Source organism: Xiphophorus hellerii, chromosome 14, assembly GCF_003331165.1.
Source record: "Xiphophorus hellerii strain 12219 chromosome 14, Xiphophorus_hellerii-4.1, whole genome shotgun sequence".
NCBI lineage: Eukaryota > Metazoa > Chordata > Actinopteri > Cyprinodontiformes > Poeciliidae > Xiphophorus > Xiphophorus hellerii.
This window is the reverse complement of record NC_045685.1, coordinates 22,786,269-22,803,885: the sequence shown is the minus strand read 5'-3', so window position 1 is coordinate 22,803,885 and position 17,617 is coordinate 22,786,269. Positions and strand designations below refer to the sequence as shown.

At 35.6% G+C, this 17,617-nt stretch overlaps 2 protein-coding genes across 2 annotated transcripts; both read right to left on the bottom strand.

The window, feature by feature from the left end:
- Positions 1–2,887: 2,887 nt before the first annotated feature.
- Positions 2,888–8,439, bottom strand: LOC116733405 (uncharacterized protein PB18E9.04c-like). The gene is made up of 10 exons (XM_032584249.1): positions 8,303–8,439; positions 8,042–8,214; positions 7,655–7,792; positions 7,048–7,180; positions 6,573–6,750; positions 6,154–6,295; positions 5,528–5,665; positions 4,601–4,782; positions 3,532–3,608; positions 2,888–3,207 (listed from the first exon to the last, which is right to left on the bottom strand). The coding sequence occupies exons 1-10, from the start codon at positions 8,408–8,410 to the stop codon at positions 3,112–3,114; spliced, it is 1,365 nt and encodes a 454-aa protein (XP_032440140.1). The 5' UTR covers positions 8,411–8,439; the 3' UTR covers positions 2,888–3,111.
- A 2,869-nt stretch (positions 8,440–11,308) lies between these two features.
- On the bottom strand, positions 11,309–17,017 carry LOC116733400 (uncharacterized). Its single transcript, XM_032584236.1, has 11 exons — positions 16,877–17,017; positions 16,608–16,789; positions 16,227–16,364; positions 15,567–15,699; positions 14,777–14,957; positions 14,373–14,514; positions 13,866–14,003; positions 13,206–13,264; positions 12,943–13,107; positions 12,662–12,738; positions 11,309–11,770 (listed from the first exon to the last, which is right to left on the bottom strand). The coding sequence occupies exons 1-11, from the start codon at positions 16,976–16,978 to the stop codon at positions 11,675–11,677; spliced, it is 1,413 nt and encodes a 470-aa protein (XP_032440127.1). The 5' UTR covers positions 16,979–17,017; the 3' UTR covers positions 11,309–11,674.
- Positions 17,018–17,617: the final 600 nt, after the last annotated feature.

Below are 17,617 nucleotides of genomic sequence, written 5' to 3'. Positions count from 1 at the left end.
TTATTTTCATTTTATTGTAAGTTACACTTAGCAAAACATGACAGGGAGCCTGTGGAATCATTCAACAGATAAGTAAATGAAGAAAAAATAAGAAAAAAGATGAAATTCAAATACAGCAAAGCACAAAAAAATCCAATAATACAAAGTGGATCATTTTAACGATAATTCAACTGCTTAATAAGTTGAAACAGTCTAGTAGTTGTTAGACTTATATTTGTCTGATACCAGCAGCTGAAAGAATATGATTGTGTCAGGAAGCTCAGAGCTCTGATCCTGCAGCAGCTTGCAGAGATCCTGGAAACATTCAGCAAACCTCAGACAAATATTTTATTACCAATAATCTGATTTCAACTTAAAACTGAAAACCACTTTTCTCTCAGGTTTTACATCATCGTAGGAGTTTTAAAAAGTTGTGTAAAGCATTTCAGAGGAGGGAACTCTTTCTAATCCAGACTGATTAATGAAGCTGACTGCAAATCCAGCTTATTTATTATCAACATTTGATTCTTAAGTGCAGATAATACACTTTATTAGCTGCTCATCAGCATTTAATGTCGTCTCCTTCTGGGTCTAAAACCAACAAGTTGATGTTTTTCTGACAGTTTGAATAAACTCTGAGAAAAGTCAACAGAACATATTTTATGTGCAGTTTTTTCATGTGTTTATTTCATAATTTAAAACCTGTTTTTACCCACAACATTTTGTTTTTACTAAAAAAAAACATTCAGTTTCATCTAATTATAAACTCAACTACTGTACACACACACAAATTTATTTTATGCTGAATTACCTGATTAGGTGTTTTAAATAAAATAGTGTTCACTTTGAAGCAACAGCATCAGATTAACTTTCCCATTGTTGAGGGAAAATGATTATTTTTAGTGCTTAATACAGTTAATCTTACGGCACATCTAAAAGGTATATTGAACATTCTTATTTTGAACAAATTTCTTAATTTTGAACAGGTTTGTGTTAAAGATTTAAAACTAAACTATTGATGGGCAAGCATTCAGAGAGCAGTGACCAAATGCAGATCAAAGGGGATCTCTCGGTGAGGCTCCTGCAGTGTTATCAGACAACGGGAGGCCATAAAATTAGCATCTTCTCCAGGGCAGTATCACTTGAGCCTGTAGGAGAGAAGCCTGTTTGGTTCACAGAAGATCAAAAGTCTTCCAGAACCAACATCTGGGATGGTGTAAAACTGAATACAACATAGAATGTTGAAACAACTAACATTTAACTTCTAAGACATTTTTCTAAATATTAATAGCATGTTTTTAATGAAGATTGTATTATCTAATTTTAGAACTACTAATCTAGTAAATGATGAATGTATTTGAAAATTGTACTATCTGTGACAATATCAGAATCAAATGGAAATTGTTTGAATGAAAATGTTTTGTTTAGTATTAGAAAATTGCTCAGGAATTATACCTCATTTTTGTTCTGTTGATTTTATGTGTTATTTTTGGCAGGACTCAATCTTTTGAGGTGCTGGGTGCAGAGGAGAAAAACTGGGGTTTGTAAAGATAACCTTTCTTTGAACCGAATTACTGGATTTAAGTTTGCCTTGAGAATTTATGTAAGGAGAGATAACGGGAGAGACTTCGGATTTCACAGGTATCTGTGAAATCTTATCTTTTCTTTTTCTTTACCCAAATGACCATAGAACTCAGGAGGCCAGGATGCAGCTGTTGGCTCTTTTGTCGAATCAGAGAGCAAATGGCCTTTGATGTTTGGCGTAAATTAGGGGGAGTTCTAAGTTTTTCTGAGTGTCCAAGGTAGCTTCCAGTTGGTCAACCAGAGGTACGCCTTAATTGAATATATTAAAAAGGAAAGACACACCTTCAGTATAAGAGTTTGTGCACAGGAGTAATAATTCAGACAGCTGCCACTATTTTGCTTTTTGCATCAGCTCTCTCCAAAGACGCGTCTTTGTCTGTCTTTGTTTGTCTTTGTCTTTGACGCGTCTTTGCCTTTTCTTTGTTTTTCTTTCTCTATTTTTCCTGTCTCAGGTAATGAATGTATATCTCTGTTCCTCTGCAGTTTTGTTGTTAATTCATGCGTTGCTTTGTATGGGATTAAACTCTGTGCTTCTGTGACGTCAACGCGCAGTGTTGTTTTCCCTGTGGCTGCACGTCGCCCGCTGAGAGGACCCGGGAGTTGAAGGAAGAGAGAGCCAAACTTTTTTCCAAAGTTAATTTATAAATTATTCTTCCTTAATACCATCAAAGAATCAACTTTTGTGGTCGGTACTTAAACACAGTTTCTTGCTCAAAATTAGAGTTGAGCTTTGTTTCAGGTATACAAATCCTTCAAGTTAAAGTCATATTTTGTGTAACACTATACAAAGAAAAGACATCCATCCATTTAATTCCTTCCTGTTATCTGATGTTGCAGCCCAAAATGTGTCTACTCAGCATTGTCTAGGATATCTGTTCCCTTTGTGACCTGTGTTTGGTTGAGGATGTTGGAGTAAGAAATTCCTTCTACAGCCTGTGAAAATAAATTATCCAAACAAAACGAGATGTCGGTATGTCTAGGTGTGTGTGTGTGTGTGTGTAATAATTGTAATAAGATTCTGTTGCACATCCCTGCTTCAGAGCAGAGGTAAAGCTGGGCTGTGTTGTTACTCTGTCCTCCTTGCATGTGAGTACTTTGACACATTGTCAACCATCTTTGTTTATGGGTTTCCCACCATCTCATCCTTTCAGGGATTACTGAAAGCTTGTGATCATAGATGAGGAAGGGAATGCAGATCGACCAATAAATCAAGAGCTTCACCTTTTGATTCAGCTGTTTTCATCATCATTTCCTCTCCATAATCTTATGGAGAGGATAACCTGGGTCCACTGCGTCTGCCTCACCATCTCACCACAACACATCATGACAGTATCATGTAATTTTATTCTGTTTGCAATAATGAACAACTGGAGATAATATGCATGAGAATGTTCTGACTTTACAGTATTTGTTCAGATTAAAATAAAACACGTTTTCATTTAAATGAATTAAAATAAGTATAACCACAAGAAACAGATGAGAGATTAAAACCTTATACATTAAATCACTTTCCCCAGCAAGGATCAGATTCATTCTCATTTTTAGCCACTAGGGGGCGGCGGTTGTAACTTGCACCGCGCCACTGCTTAACAGCTTTAGAGTTATATCTGGTGACAGTCCTCGTCTTATCAGCTCCTCTTTGATCTGGAGAGGAAAAAACATGAAATCAGAGCTAAAATAATATGAACAGAAAATCACACAGAACAAAAATAAACCACATTTTTATGCTAAAAATCAGGGTTGAGCTTTGAATCAGGTGCTTTGAGCTAAATGAGCTCTTCACTTGCAACTTCTTTATGTTAAAATATTAACATTTATGTTAAAATAACATTTTGTCTAAATCTGTTCATCTAAAAAGGAATGCTGCAGAAGACAAAAATAAATCTTTACTGCAGGAGCAGCTAAACCTGTTGGACTAGAATGAACCTCATTGTTGTCTTTAACATTGACGTCAACAAAGTTACTGACCAGGTTGGTGATGGTTGCAGAGTCAGTCTCCAGTGACAGTGAAGTGGAGATTTTTGTATTCAGAGCCAAAACATAATCTAGAAACACAAAGAGTCAACATTACTACTTAAAACAGGATCATTAATCCATAAGCAACACTTGGCTGTGTTTATGCAAACTTAGAAGAAATTGATCAGGCGGTGAATTTTCATGCAAGTTTTATATTTTCATATTTTTCCCCCTTTAAGGCTTTAATGCACCTTTTAAATTAAATGCAGAATTTTCTGTCCCTTTGGCAACGTTTGGGCTGCTAATTCCCATTCAGACTCCATTTTGTTCATCATACAATTTAGTTTCTGTTTTATCTCTGGTGTTGAAATTCCTCAGAAATAACATTATTTTCCAGTTGGTGAAGGTATTTTGTAAAATAAATAAGCCAATTTAAATATCACCATATTCCTAAAATAATGTCCTAAAGTGTCATTTTTTGCCAAAATTGTTTTTTCTTTGGGGTTTTTCTGTGTTTCTTTGTTTGTTTTTGCCGTAAACATCCTTAGGATAGAAAGAGGTGCTGATTGTTTATTTATTTATTTTTATTTTATTTTATTTTATTTTTTTAAATGGTGTAGGCGATTGTGTTAGAAAGGAGAGAATTTATGGGATAGAAGAAAATACAGGTTTTATAGTTTAAATTAGTAAAAAACTACAATATTTATCACAAGGAATGAAGCTAATAATTGCATTTGTTAAAGAAGAGATGATGTCATATCGCTAAAGAAAACATTGAAAATACTTTTTATGCCCCAGGAACACAGATGGATCAAAAGTTTCATTATCAATGTTGCTAATTGTTGTCTTGCATTATTTTTAAAGCCATTTGTGAAGAAGAAAACATTTCATGAACATATTTTTGGTCAAGAGCAGATTTAAAGTGTCCATAAGGTTAAAACCTCTTTACCCTGGAAAATACAATGGAGAAACGACATGCAGGCGTTGAGCTGCAGGTTAATGGGGTTACTGATAAAAAGGCTCCAGGTGACATTTATCAGGTTTGGTGATGTTTTCTAACATGAACTCCTGTCACACTTACTTGGTCCTGGGACTGGTGTTGAGTTTTGGATGGAGGACGCAGGAGGTGTAGTTGTTGTGGTGGGTTGGTTGGTTGTAGTTGGGAGCGTAGTTGTAGTTGGTGGAGGTGTAGTCGTACTCGGGTGGGAAACAGCCGTTACTAAGACGCATCGAAGGTCAGACTGGTACACAGAGCCAGAGGAACTGTGGAGGTAAATAAAGCAAAAGCAACAGCTTTGATATAAAACTATTAATAAAATAAGCAGATAATTCAGTTTAATGAAGATTTTAAACAACAGTTTGTACAAACTCAGTATTAAGCTGATATAAAGCAACTATCAATGCCACGATTTCTGAAAATTAAATTATGATTCTGCTGTGATGAACCCAACAATCACTAATGCCCTGTTTTAAACATCTTTGTTCTTTTATGACTTTAAATAACAATTAATTATTCAAATTAGATTAAAAACATTCTATGTAAGGAAACCCAGCAGATTACATCAAGTCATTGAGTTGCAACATTCATTCCTCCTGGATGAGCACGTAGCTCTTGTATTGCATCAGTGACTCTATAGCAATCCCTCATGCCGATCATGCACATTGAGCCAATAGAGAGGAAAAACTCCTCTATAGCAGGAAGAAATCTCCAGCAGAACCAGAACCAGAACCTGGGTCAATACAAGTGGCCGTCTGCCACGAATGGAGGTTTGAGAAGAAAGAAACAGATTAATTAGGTGATTTAGGATTATTTCTATTGTTCATGAAACTAAAATGTTAGAGGGAGATTGATTATTAGACAGCAGGATTATCTCAGCTGATGCCGTCCAGGAAAGAATCAGACCAAACAAAATGCCAGACCAGATGGAGCTTCAATGGAGAGAAAAATATCTGAGAGAAAACAAAAAGTTAACAGTTGAAACAACAGTAAATTAAATAAGACACTAACTTTGCTTGGACAACAAAGCAGAAAGTTTTGTTCAGTCCTATATCACTGGCAACTGGTGTCCATGTCAGGGTGAAGTTTCCTGATCCAGATGAACTCTTGGTTACACCTGCCGGCCCGCTGATCAGGATCTCAGTGGTCCTTTAATAAACAGGAGAGACACAGATTGTTAGATTTATATGTCCAAAGCTTCTCCACCTGCAAAGACAGGATCTTCTTGTGTTTCTTTATTGATACTGTAAGATGATTTATTTTTCCTTTTCAATTAATGTGGCTACATACAGTCATTTACTAACATTGATCTATAGCTAAGGAAATGTGCTGTGCCTTTAAGATGAGCTGCTTGCTTCTTCTTCGTGGGTTTTTGTAAGGAGGGCCCGAGACGGGTTCTGGTTTGTTAACTTGAAGGTTGAATAAAAGTCTGGACAGCTACGCTATTCCTCTCAGTGTTCTGCTGTTTCTCCACCTATGACCTCCTATTTCATGGTAACATAAATTTACCCAACATCTTAGTGTTACAATATCATGTTTTTACTTTATTCATTCTTAGATTCAGAGAAATTTAACACCAGATTTTGTCTCCTGAAAATGTTGACACAATCCAGCTTTAATTTGTATTAATCACTCACTCAGCCTGGGTTGCTTCTGCTCTGACGATGATTTCTAGAGTCTCGCTGTCATTGGTTGAGATCTGAGCTCCATGTTCAGGAGTTGGAGGCAGAAACCTGGGCAGATATTCACCTTCTGTGCAGGATGGAGCTGCAGGATCCACTGGAAGAAAATAACAAAGAAACAAGTTAATTCAAGCTGAAAGGAACTGATCAGTTTGGTCATTAAATCAAACATGAAGCTGTTGGAAAGTTAAATTTAGTTTAATCATGTTCCTTCATGAACTTTGGGCCAAAGTTGTGACTGTCTACTGTAATTGGTAATTGCTGATATTTCAAATGTTTTCCAACAAATCCAACATATTCAGCTCAGAAACAAACACTTCAAGTCCAGAGCAGCTCAATGTAGTTAAAATCAAGCTGATAAACTGCAGTTTTACCTGTGAAGACAAACTGGATAGGAATTCTGTTCATGGCATCACTGGTAGTTTTCACTTCCCATCCACCACCGTCCTCAGTCAGAGTGATGGTCTGCCTGGGAAAATCCTCCACCACCATCTGAACCGCATACGGACCTTCATTGCTGCTGTTAGTGGGACTGAATGACAGAGAACAAGACTGGAAGAGAACAGAAAGGAGAAGAAAAAGATCTAAACTGAATCAAAGATTGATTGGAATATTTTTTATTGTCATTTTACTGAAAATCAGATTCAACAGATAAGTAAGTAAAAGTAAACTAGATGAATAAAAATACGGTAAAATACAAATAAAATGATTAAAAAGTCCAATGTTAGAAAGTGCATGGGTTGCATGCAGGAATGAACTCTTTCTAATTCACTCATTAGTCACGTTTAATAAAGCATGAGGTAAATCCAGCCTAATCCAGTTCCTGTAACTCAAACATTTAATACTCACTGATGAGACATTGAGGACAGATGGAGGAGTGCAGATGTTGCACTCTGGATAAACTGCATATCTGCATCTAATGTCGTCTCCATCTGGATCAGAGACCAGCAGGTTGATGTTTCTCTGACAGTTTGAAGGAACTCTGACAGAAAAAGAAAAACACACCTCTATCAGTCCTTCAGGTGTTTGCTTCATAATTTTAACCTGTCTGACTGGATCTTCATGTTTCTTCCTGATAAGACTTTGTTTTTAATCATCACTGTGTTTCCTTATGGAACAAACTACAGAATAATTTCCAGTTCAGTTTGTAATGATAAACTTTCTACAGAACAAACTGACCGATTCATTTTATATTGATTTATCTGATTAATTGTTTCAAATACAATATTGTTAACTTAGAAGAATCAGCATCAGCTGGATTATCAAATAAATAAAATCTACTTTTGTAAACAAGCTTTTATTTTTATGATAATCATTTTTTGCTTCTGATTCAAAGAGTTTCATCTGTAAATGGTAATGAAAAATACAAAATATAAACGATGATCATCTCAATACATTGCAGTCAGTCAAAGGCTTTAATAATGGATAAAATATTGTAAATAAATAACAGGATTACCTCACTAGAGGGATGATGTTGGTCTGGGGTGATGAACCTGGTTTGTTGATGTCAGAACGTTTTCTCCTGTCCAAGTGCAATTCAAATCTTGATGATACAATCCCATTTATGTTTTCTATCCAGTTTGTAGGAACAAACCTACAGTGGATGATAGGATCTACATTTTTATGGTGAAATAATGCAGCATTTAAGATAAAATCTCTAAAGACAAATAAAACTACGTATTTTTTTATGAGCTGACAAAAGATTTTCTTCTTTGGAAAACAGGAAAACCTAATCAGCCCAACTGATCAATCTGTCTTGCAGGAGTTTAGCATTTTTAACTGTTCTTGGTTATATTTTGAACATAATAAAATATATTTCCATTTATTTCTGATATATACTTACACATAACTATGTGAAGTCAGAGATATACTGCCAATCCCAATAAATACTTTCTGACACCATTCACCTCTGCTTTCATCGATTAGATAAACTGGATTCGGACTACAGTCTCCACCACAAAACCAAGAGACAAACTCTTCACATGAGCTGAAGCTCACCCTCCAGTCCTCGGTTTCCTGTGGAATTAAAGTGAAGTGTTGGTAAATACATCTTATTTTTTCCTGATAAATCTAATACTTTATTTTACAAATAAGCTCAACTTACTTGGTATGCACCTAACTGAAAGTCTCCAACAGAGTAGCTAAAGACGATGCCATAGTAAGAAGCTTGAGCTCCGCTGATTAACAGCAGCAGCAACACAAACGACAACATGTTGACAGAGTGAAGGTTTCCTGAGAAAGACTGAAAGTTATTAGAGACAAATGAAGTTATTCTTCCACAGACAGGCTCTGGTCCACACCCACTGGTGATGATTCACTGGTATGTCACAGCATAATGGACCAGGATGTCCTTGTTTATTCTTATTCTGTTGTATGTTGTTTTTAACTTCTTTGTACAAGCACTTTGAATTGTCTTTGGCTGAAAGGTGCTATATAAATAAAGTTGCCTTGCCTTTACCTGGTATGAGGAAACAATCTTATTGCTGAAAGATTACATTCACACTTAAAAAATGGGAAATATGATTTACAGTAACTGGAAAAGTTATGAATCTTTTGTTTAAGAAAATAAATGCACTAAGTGAGAGGAAACAATTTTATCTGTGAACAGATTTTAAAACTCAACCAGCTTCTTTTGAAGAAACGTCAAGTTTTTATATCAACACAGCTCAATATTTAGCAGCATCCATTAAATCCAGCCTTTATTTAATACAATGTTTTGATCATTCAAAATGTGAATTCATGTCAACAAACCTGTTGGAAAAAACATCAACTTAGAGATTAAACAAATTTAATGACATTTTATATTGATAAACAGTTAATGGCTTTAAAACAGATTCATATATTTAATACATTGTGTCAAAAAAAGTTAATTTAAAATAAAACTGTTGTTGGTTTTGTGGTTGCTATTTGTAAACATAAATAATATCCAGCTGTTGGTTGGAAGGTAAATATTTCATCTACCAGATATTTCTCCAACTCACCTGAGGTTAAATTTAGTTTTGTTTCATTCCTTCATGTAGTTTAGGTGAAAAGTGTCTATATTAATGTGTAGTAATTATTGATATTTCAAATATTTACCAACAGATTCAACATTAGCATGAATATCAATTCATCTCTGTGGGTCCAAATCAATCTGATCGATCTGTGCAGCTTTTCCTCTGAAAACTGATGGCGTCGCTGTTAGTTTTCACTTCCTGTGAACCGTTATTGTCTGTCGAGTGACGTTGTGTCTGGGAAAATCCTCCACCATCATCTGAACCGCATACGGACCTTCAGCACTGCTGTTGGTGGGACTGAATGACAGAGAACAAGACTGGAAGAGAACAGAGAGGAGAAGAAAAAGATCCAAATTTAAACTGAATCAGACAATTACAGATTAAGTGAAATATATTTTATTTTCATTTTATTATAAGTTACATTTAGCAAAACATGACAGGGAGCCTGTGGAATCATTCAACAGATAAGTAAATGAAGAAAAAATAAGAAAAAAGATGATATTCAAATACAGCAAAGCAGAAAAAAATCAAATAATACAAAGTGGATCATTTTAACGATAATTCAACTGCTTAATAAGTTGAAACAGTCTAGTAGTTGTTAGACTTATATTTGTCTGATACCAGCAGCTGAAAGAATATGATTGTGTCAGGAAGCTCAGAGCTCTGATCCTGCAGCAGCTTGCAGAGATCCTGGAAACATTCAGCAAACCTCAGACAAATATTTTATTACCAATAATCTGATCTCAACTTAAAACTGAAAACCACTTTTCTCTCAGGTTTTACATCATCGTAGGAGTTTTAAAAAGTTGTGTAAAGCATTTCAGAGGAGGGAACTCTTTCTAATCCAGACTGATTAATGAAGCTGACTGCAAATCCATCTTATTTATTATCAACATTTGATTCTTACTGATGAAACGTTGTGGACATTCAGTGAAGTGCAGATAATACACTTTATTAGCTGCTCATCAGCATTTAATGTCGTCTCCTTCTGGGTCTAAAACCAACAAGTTGATGTTTTTCTGACAGTTTGAATAAACTCTGTGAAAAGTAAACAGAACATATTTTATGTGCAGTTTTTTCATGTGTTTGTTTCATAATTTAAAGTCTGTTTTTTCCCCACAACATTTTGTTTTTATTAAAAAAAAACATTCAGTTTCATCTAATTATAAACTCAACTACTGTACACACATAATCAAATTTATTTTATGCTGAATTACCTTATTAGGTGTTTTAAATAAAATAATATTCACTTCGAAGCAACAGCATCAGATTAACTTTCCCATCAAAGAATCAACTTTTGTGATTAATATTGTATTTAATAATAGGAGTCGCTGTGAGGTGATGATGATGAACATAAATCATAAAATCCTAACAAAGTTTTATTATACTTCAGGAAACTTATTTCTCTGCTCGGTTAAAATATTTTCTGATAATTAGACACTAGGTGGTGCTGTTGTAGCAAATAAGAAACATTTCACAGGTGAAAGTTTGACTCAGTTCTGGTTTAAACAGTTCATCTGTGATAAATCAGAGATACATTATCAAGATACCTGCTGGAATAAGAATAAGTAGAATGACATTTTGTTTAGTTGTTATGAAAACAAAATACATTAATCTAAACAATAAGCCTTGTTGTGGTTAAGATGAAGAAGGATTACAATGGGACAAATCATATATATGTCTCAATCTTTATTGTTTAATGAATTTCAAAAACTCAAGAAAATACCTCTGCTTTCACACATTTTCTTTTTCTATCCTGTTAGTTTGATTCCATGTTTGTGCTGCTAAAGTTGGTGGTTGATGATCACAGCAGTGGTTTCAGGAAATTATTAAGACAATCCTGCAAAATGGAATATAACTAATGATTATTCAAAGCCCCATATTTTATGACCTTCATGTCGATGGTGAGCGTATGTAAACTTCTGAGTGGAACAAAACTCTTCACCATCTTCATAATAATGTTGACTTATATAACTTTGGTTTGTTTATAACCACAACTCTTCACCTTTCACCTCTTCAGCTTTTCCATCATGACAGGATGTATCTGTTAAAGATGAAACTAAAACTGTCATCAAGAACTGTCCCCAGTGTAAAGGAGATAAAAGAGTCTAAAATACAATCAGAAAGCAGAAAGATTTTATTTTAGCATCTTGAAGTGAGCTTCAGATTCAAAGACCTAAATTATATGAAAAATCTTTTGTTACATCAGCAAGATTTTATCCAAATTTGTTTTTAAAAAAAACTTGATGGACAGTAGTGCCATGTCATATTGTTATGTTTGCTTTTATTGACAAACAATTACAAATTATATGCTTAAGAACATTGTGACATCACAGAATTTGTTTACATTCAAGACAACAATATTTACTTTTTATTTGAATTAGCTAAAATACCCTATGAATCAGATGAGAGGTTAAATAAACATTATAAATCAAAACACATTTCCCAGGGAGGATCAGATTTATTCTCATTTTTAGCCACTAGGGGGCGGGAGTTGTAACTCCCACTAACCTACTGCTCAGCAGCTTTAGAGTTATGTCAGAAGGCAGTCCTTGTCTTTTCAGCTCCTCTTTGATCTGGAGAGGAAAAAACATGAAATCAGTTTTAAATTATATGAACAATAAGTCACACAACAAAACTAAACCACATTTTTTATGCTAAAAATAAGACTTGAGCTTTGGATCAGGTTTACAAATCCCTCAAGTTAAAATCATATTTTTTGTATAGCTAAACAAAGAAATGAAATCCATCAATTTTCTTCCTTTTATCTGGTATTGCAGCCTAAGTAGGGAGGCCCAGAATGTGTTTACTCAGAATTGTCTAGGATATCTGTTCCTTTTGTGACCTACGGTTAGTAGAATATGTTCTAAAGCCTGGGTAAACAAATGACATAAACAAAAGGAGTTGATGGTACGTCTGTGTGCGTGGGTGTGTGGGTGTGTGTGGGTGTGTGGGTGTGTGTGTGTGTGTGTGGGCGTGTGTGTGTGGGTGTGTGGGCGTGTGTGTGTGTGTGTGCGTGTGGGGGGGTGGGTGTGTGTGCGTGTGTGTGTGTGGGTTTGTGGGTGCGTGGGTGTGTGTGTATGTGTGTGTGTGTATGGGCGTGTGTATGCAATGATAATTGTAATAAGGTTTTGTTGCACATCCATGCTTCAGAACAGAGGTAAAGCTGGGTTGTGTTGTTACTCTGTTCTCCTTTGAAACATTCTCAACCATATTTGTTTAAGTGTTTCCCACAATCTTATTCTTTTGATCACTACCAAAATCTTGTGATCATAGATGAAGGAAGGAATGCAGATCAGCAGATAAATCAAGAGCTTCACCATTTGGCTCAGCTTTTTTTTTCGCCACAATATATATGTAAAGTTTCCACAACTCTATCGCCAAGATGAAAACAAAACTCTAGCTAAACCTGCTAGACTAGAATGAAACTGAATATCTTTAACATTGATGTGAAAGAGGTTACTGACCAGGTTCATGATGGTTGCAGAATCAGTCTCCATCAACAGTGTTGTTGAGATCATTGCATCCAGAGCCAAAACATAATCTAGAAGAACAAAGAGTCAACATTACTATTTAAAATAGAATAATAACAGAAAAACTAATGTTTACACATAATATGTTATCCTCTATATCCTTTAGACATAATCTAAACTAAAAATAAAGGAAGCCCTAAGGTTAGGACCTTGGTAACAGTCTATATTTAACAGGTTTGGTGATGTTCTCTTACATAAACTTCTGTCACACTTACTTGGTCCTGGGACTGGTGTTGCATTTGGGGTGGAGGACCTAGGAGGTGTCGTTGTGGTGGTGGGTTGGTTGGTTGTAGTTGTGAGCATAGTTGTAGTTAGTGGAGGTGTAGTTTGTGGAGGTGTAGTTTGTGGAGGTGTAGTTGTACTCGGGCGGAAAACAGTTGCTGTATAAACAGATAAAGCAGCAGATCAGCATCAACATTATCAGTTTAGGAAAAAAATTGAATTCAAACTCAAGACCAAAGTGTTGATTTCCACTCACTGTTTCCAGTCGTCACAAAGACGCATCGAAGGTCAGACTGGTACACAGAGCCGGAGGAACTGGGAGGTAATTAGAGCAACAGCTTAGATATTAAAATATTCATAAAATGACCAATCAATTCAGCTTAATGATATTTAAAATGACAGCTTTAACAAATTTAACATAAAGCAGCTGTCAATGCCAGAGTTGCATATTTTCAGAAAACATGGTTTTGATTCAGTTGTGATAAACCCAATGTTTCACCAGTTTCCTCCTTCTCTTATTTTGCCAAAGTCTAGATTTTTAAAATACGACAAATGGTCTATAAAGCTCTAAATGGTTTTTGGTCAAACTATGTTTTAAGGGGAGGAGAGGCTATATATTTTACATTCATATGGTGCCGTTTTATACCACAATCAATTAACCGTTATGAAAATGGTCTGTATGTCAAAAACAAGCCACATCTAAAATTGTCACCTGTCTCTTGAAGAAGCATCAACTCTTTCCGACACTTTTCATTTCATCACAACAAATCTTCTCCATGATGTTTCAATAACTGTTTTGGACGTATTGTGGCATTTTATAGTAAATCACGTAACTGTTACCTTCAGTTGCTATAAAAATGCTACACAAAATATGATTTAAACTGTTTTAAATGCACTAATAAATTAAGACACTAACTTTGCTTGGACAACGAAGCAGAGAGGGTAGTTCAGTCCTGCATCCCTGGCTGATGGTGTCCATGTCAGGGTGAAGTTTCCTGATCCTGATGAACTCTTGGCTGAACCGGGCGGTCCGCTGAACAGGAGCTCAGTGGTCCTTTAAGAAACAGGTGATAAAAAGTTTGCTAGACTGATATTTCCAAAGCTTCACAACATGCTCAGATGACAGGCTTTCTTGGCATTGGCATCATGTTTTCAATGTAATGTAATGGTTGGACAGATGCTGTTACTGTTTTTAGTTGGGGATTTTTTGTTGTTGTTTTTTGCTTTTTCTGTTGTTAATTTTTTGGTTCTAAGAAAATTTACCCAAAAACATTTTTTTTTTGTTTTGCTTGATATATTTATATTTCAATAATCTATGTTACTCAAATGGATTTGTGTAACTTAACACATCAGATTAGCTTCAGTTCCAGACTGTTTATCCTGAGAATGTGGACAAAACCCTTTTATCTGGAAGTTCACTCACTCAGCCTGCGTTACTTCTGCTCTGACGCTGATTTCCAGAGCCTGGTTATTGTTGGTGAGGATCTGAGCTCCATGTTCAGGAGTTGGAGGCAGAAACCTGGGTAGATATTCACCTTCTGTGCAGGATGGAGCTGCAGGATCCACTGGAACAAAAAATACTAACGTTACAAAATAATTCAAGATGAAAAAACTGGTCAGTGAGTTCATTACATAAAACAAACTTCAGCTGCGGATTGGAAGGAGAGTATTTAATTGGCTCAACATTGGTTAAATTTAGCTTTGGTAAATTTCTTTATGTACTTTGGGTGAAAACAGATTCAAGACATTCAGCTCAAAAACAGACTTGTCTTGTCCAGAGCCGCTCTATGTGGTTCAAATCAAGCTGATCAATCTGTGCAGTTTTACCTCTGAAAACAAACTGGAAAGGGATGCTGCCGATGGCGATGCTGGAAGTTTTCACTTCCTGTACACCAGTATTGCCATCAGTCAGAGTGATGGTTTGCCTGGGAAAATCCTCCACCCTCATCTGAACCGCATACGGACCTTCATCGCTGCTGTTAGTGGGACTGAATGACAGAGAACAAGACTGGAAGAGAACAGAAAGGAGAAGAAAAAGAACCAAGTTAAAACTGAATCAGAGGATTAATCTATAATCCAGAGATAATCCAGACACTATAGATTTTGTTAAATCTATTTATTGTCGGGCGTGCCGTGGTGGCGTAGTGGTTAGCGAGACCCATATTTGGAGGCCTTGAGTCCTCGACGCGGCCGTTGCGGGTTCGACTCCCGCATGTCTTCCCCCCTCTCCTTCCCAGTTTTCTGTCAGCCGACTGTCATATAAGGGAAACTAGAGCCCACAAAAAAGACCCCCTGGAGGGGTTAAAAAAAAAATCTATTTATTGTCACTTTGTTTTGAATCAGAAGCAAAAAAAAAACAACACAACAGTTATTTTTTGAGCCTTATTATCATTTTTTTATTTTGAACATGATAAAAATTATGCAAAGAAAAACGAATTTAAAAGACATATTTTTGTACCACAGCAATCCTAACATACTTGAAAAGTAATAGGAAGAAGTATCAATATTTTGATCTCAACTTGAAAACCACTTTGTGCTCATTTTTTAAGAAAATCCAGACTAATTAATGTTACTGACTGAAAGCCCAGATTCTTGATTGTCAACATTTAATACTCACTGATGAGACACTGAGGACAGACGGAGGAGTGCAGGTGTTGCACTCTGGATACGCAGCATATCTGCATCTAATGTCGTCTCCATCTGGATCAGAGACCAGCAGGTTGATGTTTCTCTGACAGTTTGAAGGAACTCTGATAGAAGTAGAAACATTTATTAGAACATCACAACCACACCTCTATCAGTCCCTTCAGGTATTTGTCAAATAATTTAAACCTGTCTGACTGCTTCTCCAGCGTTTATTCCCAACAAGACTTTGTTTTTAATCCTTATGTTTCCTCTAGATTTGTTTCAGTTCAGTTTCCTCTAATGATAAATTCTTTCCAAGAAACACTTTAGCACATTTATTTTATGCTGATTTATGTGATCGATTATTTTAAATAGAACAATGTTCACTTTTAATAACATTATCAGCTGAATTACTGCATCAAACATGTTATTTATATCACCAATCTTGTTTTTAAAATAACAAGAATAGCTGTTTTGTTATATTTTTACAAATATATCTTTGGCTTCATGTAACTCTCTGGTCTCAGGATGATTGATTCACAGAGTTTCATCTGAAAATGTTGAATAAGTAACAAAACATAATTATTTATGAATGTTGCAATCAATACAATCTGTTTACATGTGAAACATTGCAAATGAGAACCAGGATTACCTGACTAGAGGGATGATGGTGGTCTGGGGTGTTGAGTTTGGTTTGTTGATGTCAGAGCGAGTTCTGAAGTCATTGCTTATTCTTAATAACGGTGTTACAATCCCATTTCTGTTTTCTATCCAGCTTGAAGAACCAACCCTGCAGTGGATGATGAGTTCAGCAAAGTTATTAGGAAATAATACAGCAAGACCAAATATCTAAAGACTGACAAGGCAGAATGTTTCCACCAGTTGATCAAGACAAGTTTTCTTCATTAGAAAACAGCAAAATCTAATCAATCCAAATGATGAATCTGACTTGGATTTCAGGATTTGGATCAGTCATCAGTTGAAATCTGAACATAGCAAAATATATTTCTATGTAATGATGAAGTGGACTTACGAATGTTGGTATGTAAATTTGTTTGGGCCGTATCTATAGTAAATATCAACTCTTGTTTTTTGACACCATTCATTCCTGCTCTCATCAATTGCATAAACTGGTGGAGTGTTACAGTTTCCACCACATTGCAAAATGTCGACCTCTTGACATGAGCTGCCGCTCTCCTTAAAGTGATAGGTTAGCTGTGAAAATAAAGTGAAGAGTTCGTAAATACATCTTTTTTTTCTTAATAAAGCTAACATAATATTCTACAAATAAGCTCAACTTACTACGAAGGGCTGAACGTCTCCAAAATAGTTGGTAATGATCGCACCATAATAAGCAGCTTGAGCTCCGCTGATGAGCAGCAGCAGCAACACAGACGACAACATGGTGACAGAGTGAAGCTTTCCTGAGAAAGACTGAAAGTTATTAGAGAGAAATGAAGTTATACTTCTACAGTCAGCCTCTGGGCCACACCCACTGCTCCTTTCTCGGAAGATTTACTGGTATGAGAAAAATGAAGTTACCTGGAATGAGGAAAATATCTGATTGGTGAAAAATTACTGGAAAATCAAAATGTGAATTATGGTTTGCAGTAACTGGAAATGTCACAAACCTTTTATTCAGAGAGAGGACTTTATGTGTGAACAGATTTCAAAAGTCAACCAGCTCCGCACAGTTCAGCAGCATCCTTTAAAACCAGCACACTGAGTATCTGCTTTGTTATTTAATACAATGTTTGTATTTTTAAAAAGGAATTATTAAGAAACGTCTTGGAAAAATATAAACTGAGAAATTAATTAAATACATTTAACACACATTTATTTTTGATTAACAAAATATGACTTCAAAACTCAGTCATGTATTTAATGTATTGTGTCAAAAAATAATTTAGAATAAATCTTTAAATAAGGTCCTGTTTGGTTGCTACTGTGTTATGAACATATTTGAAAACCTAAATAATTTCAGTCATGAAAGTCCAAAAATGGTGAAAATATTAAACTTCAGGAAACATTTCTCTGCTGGGC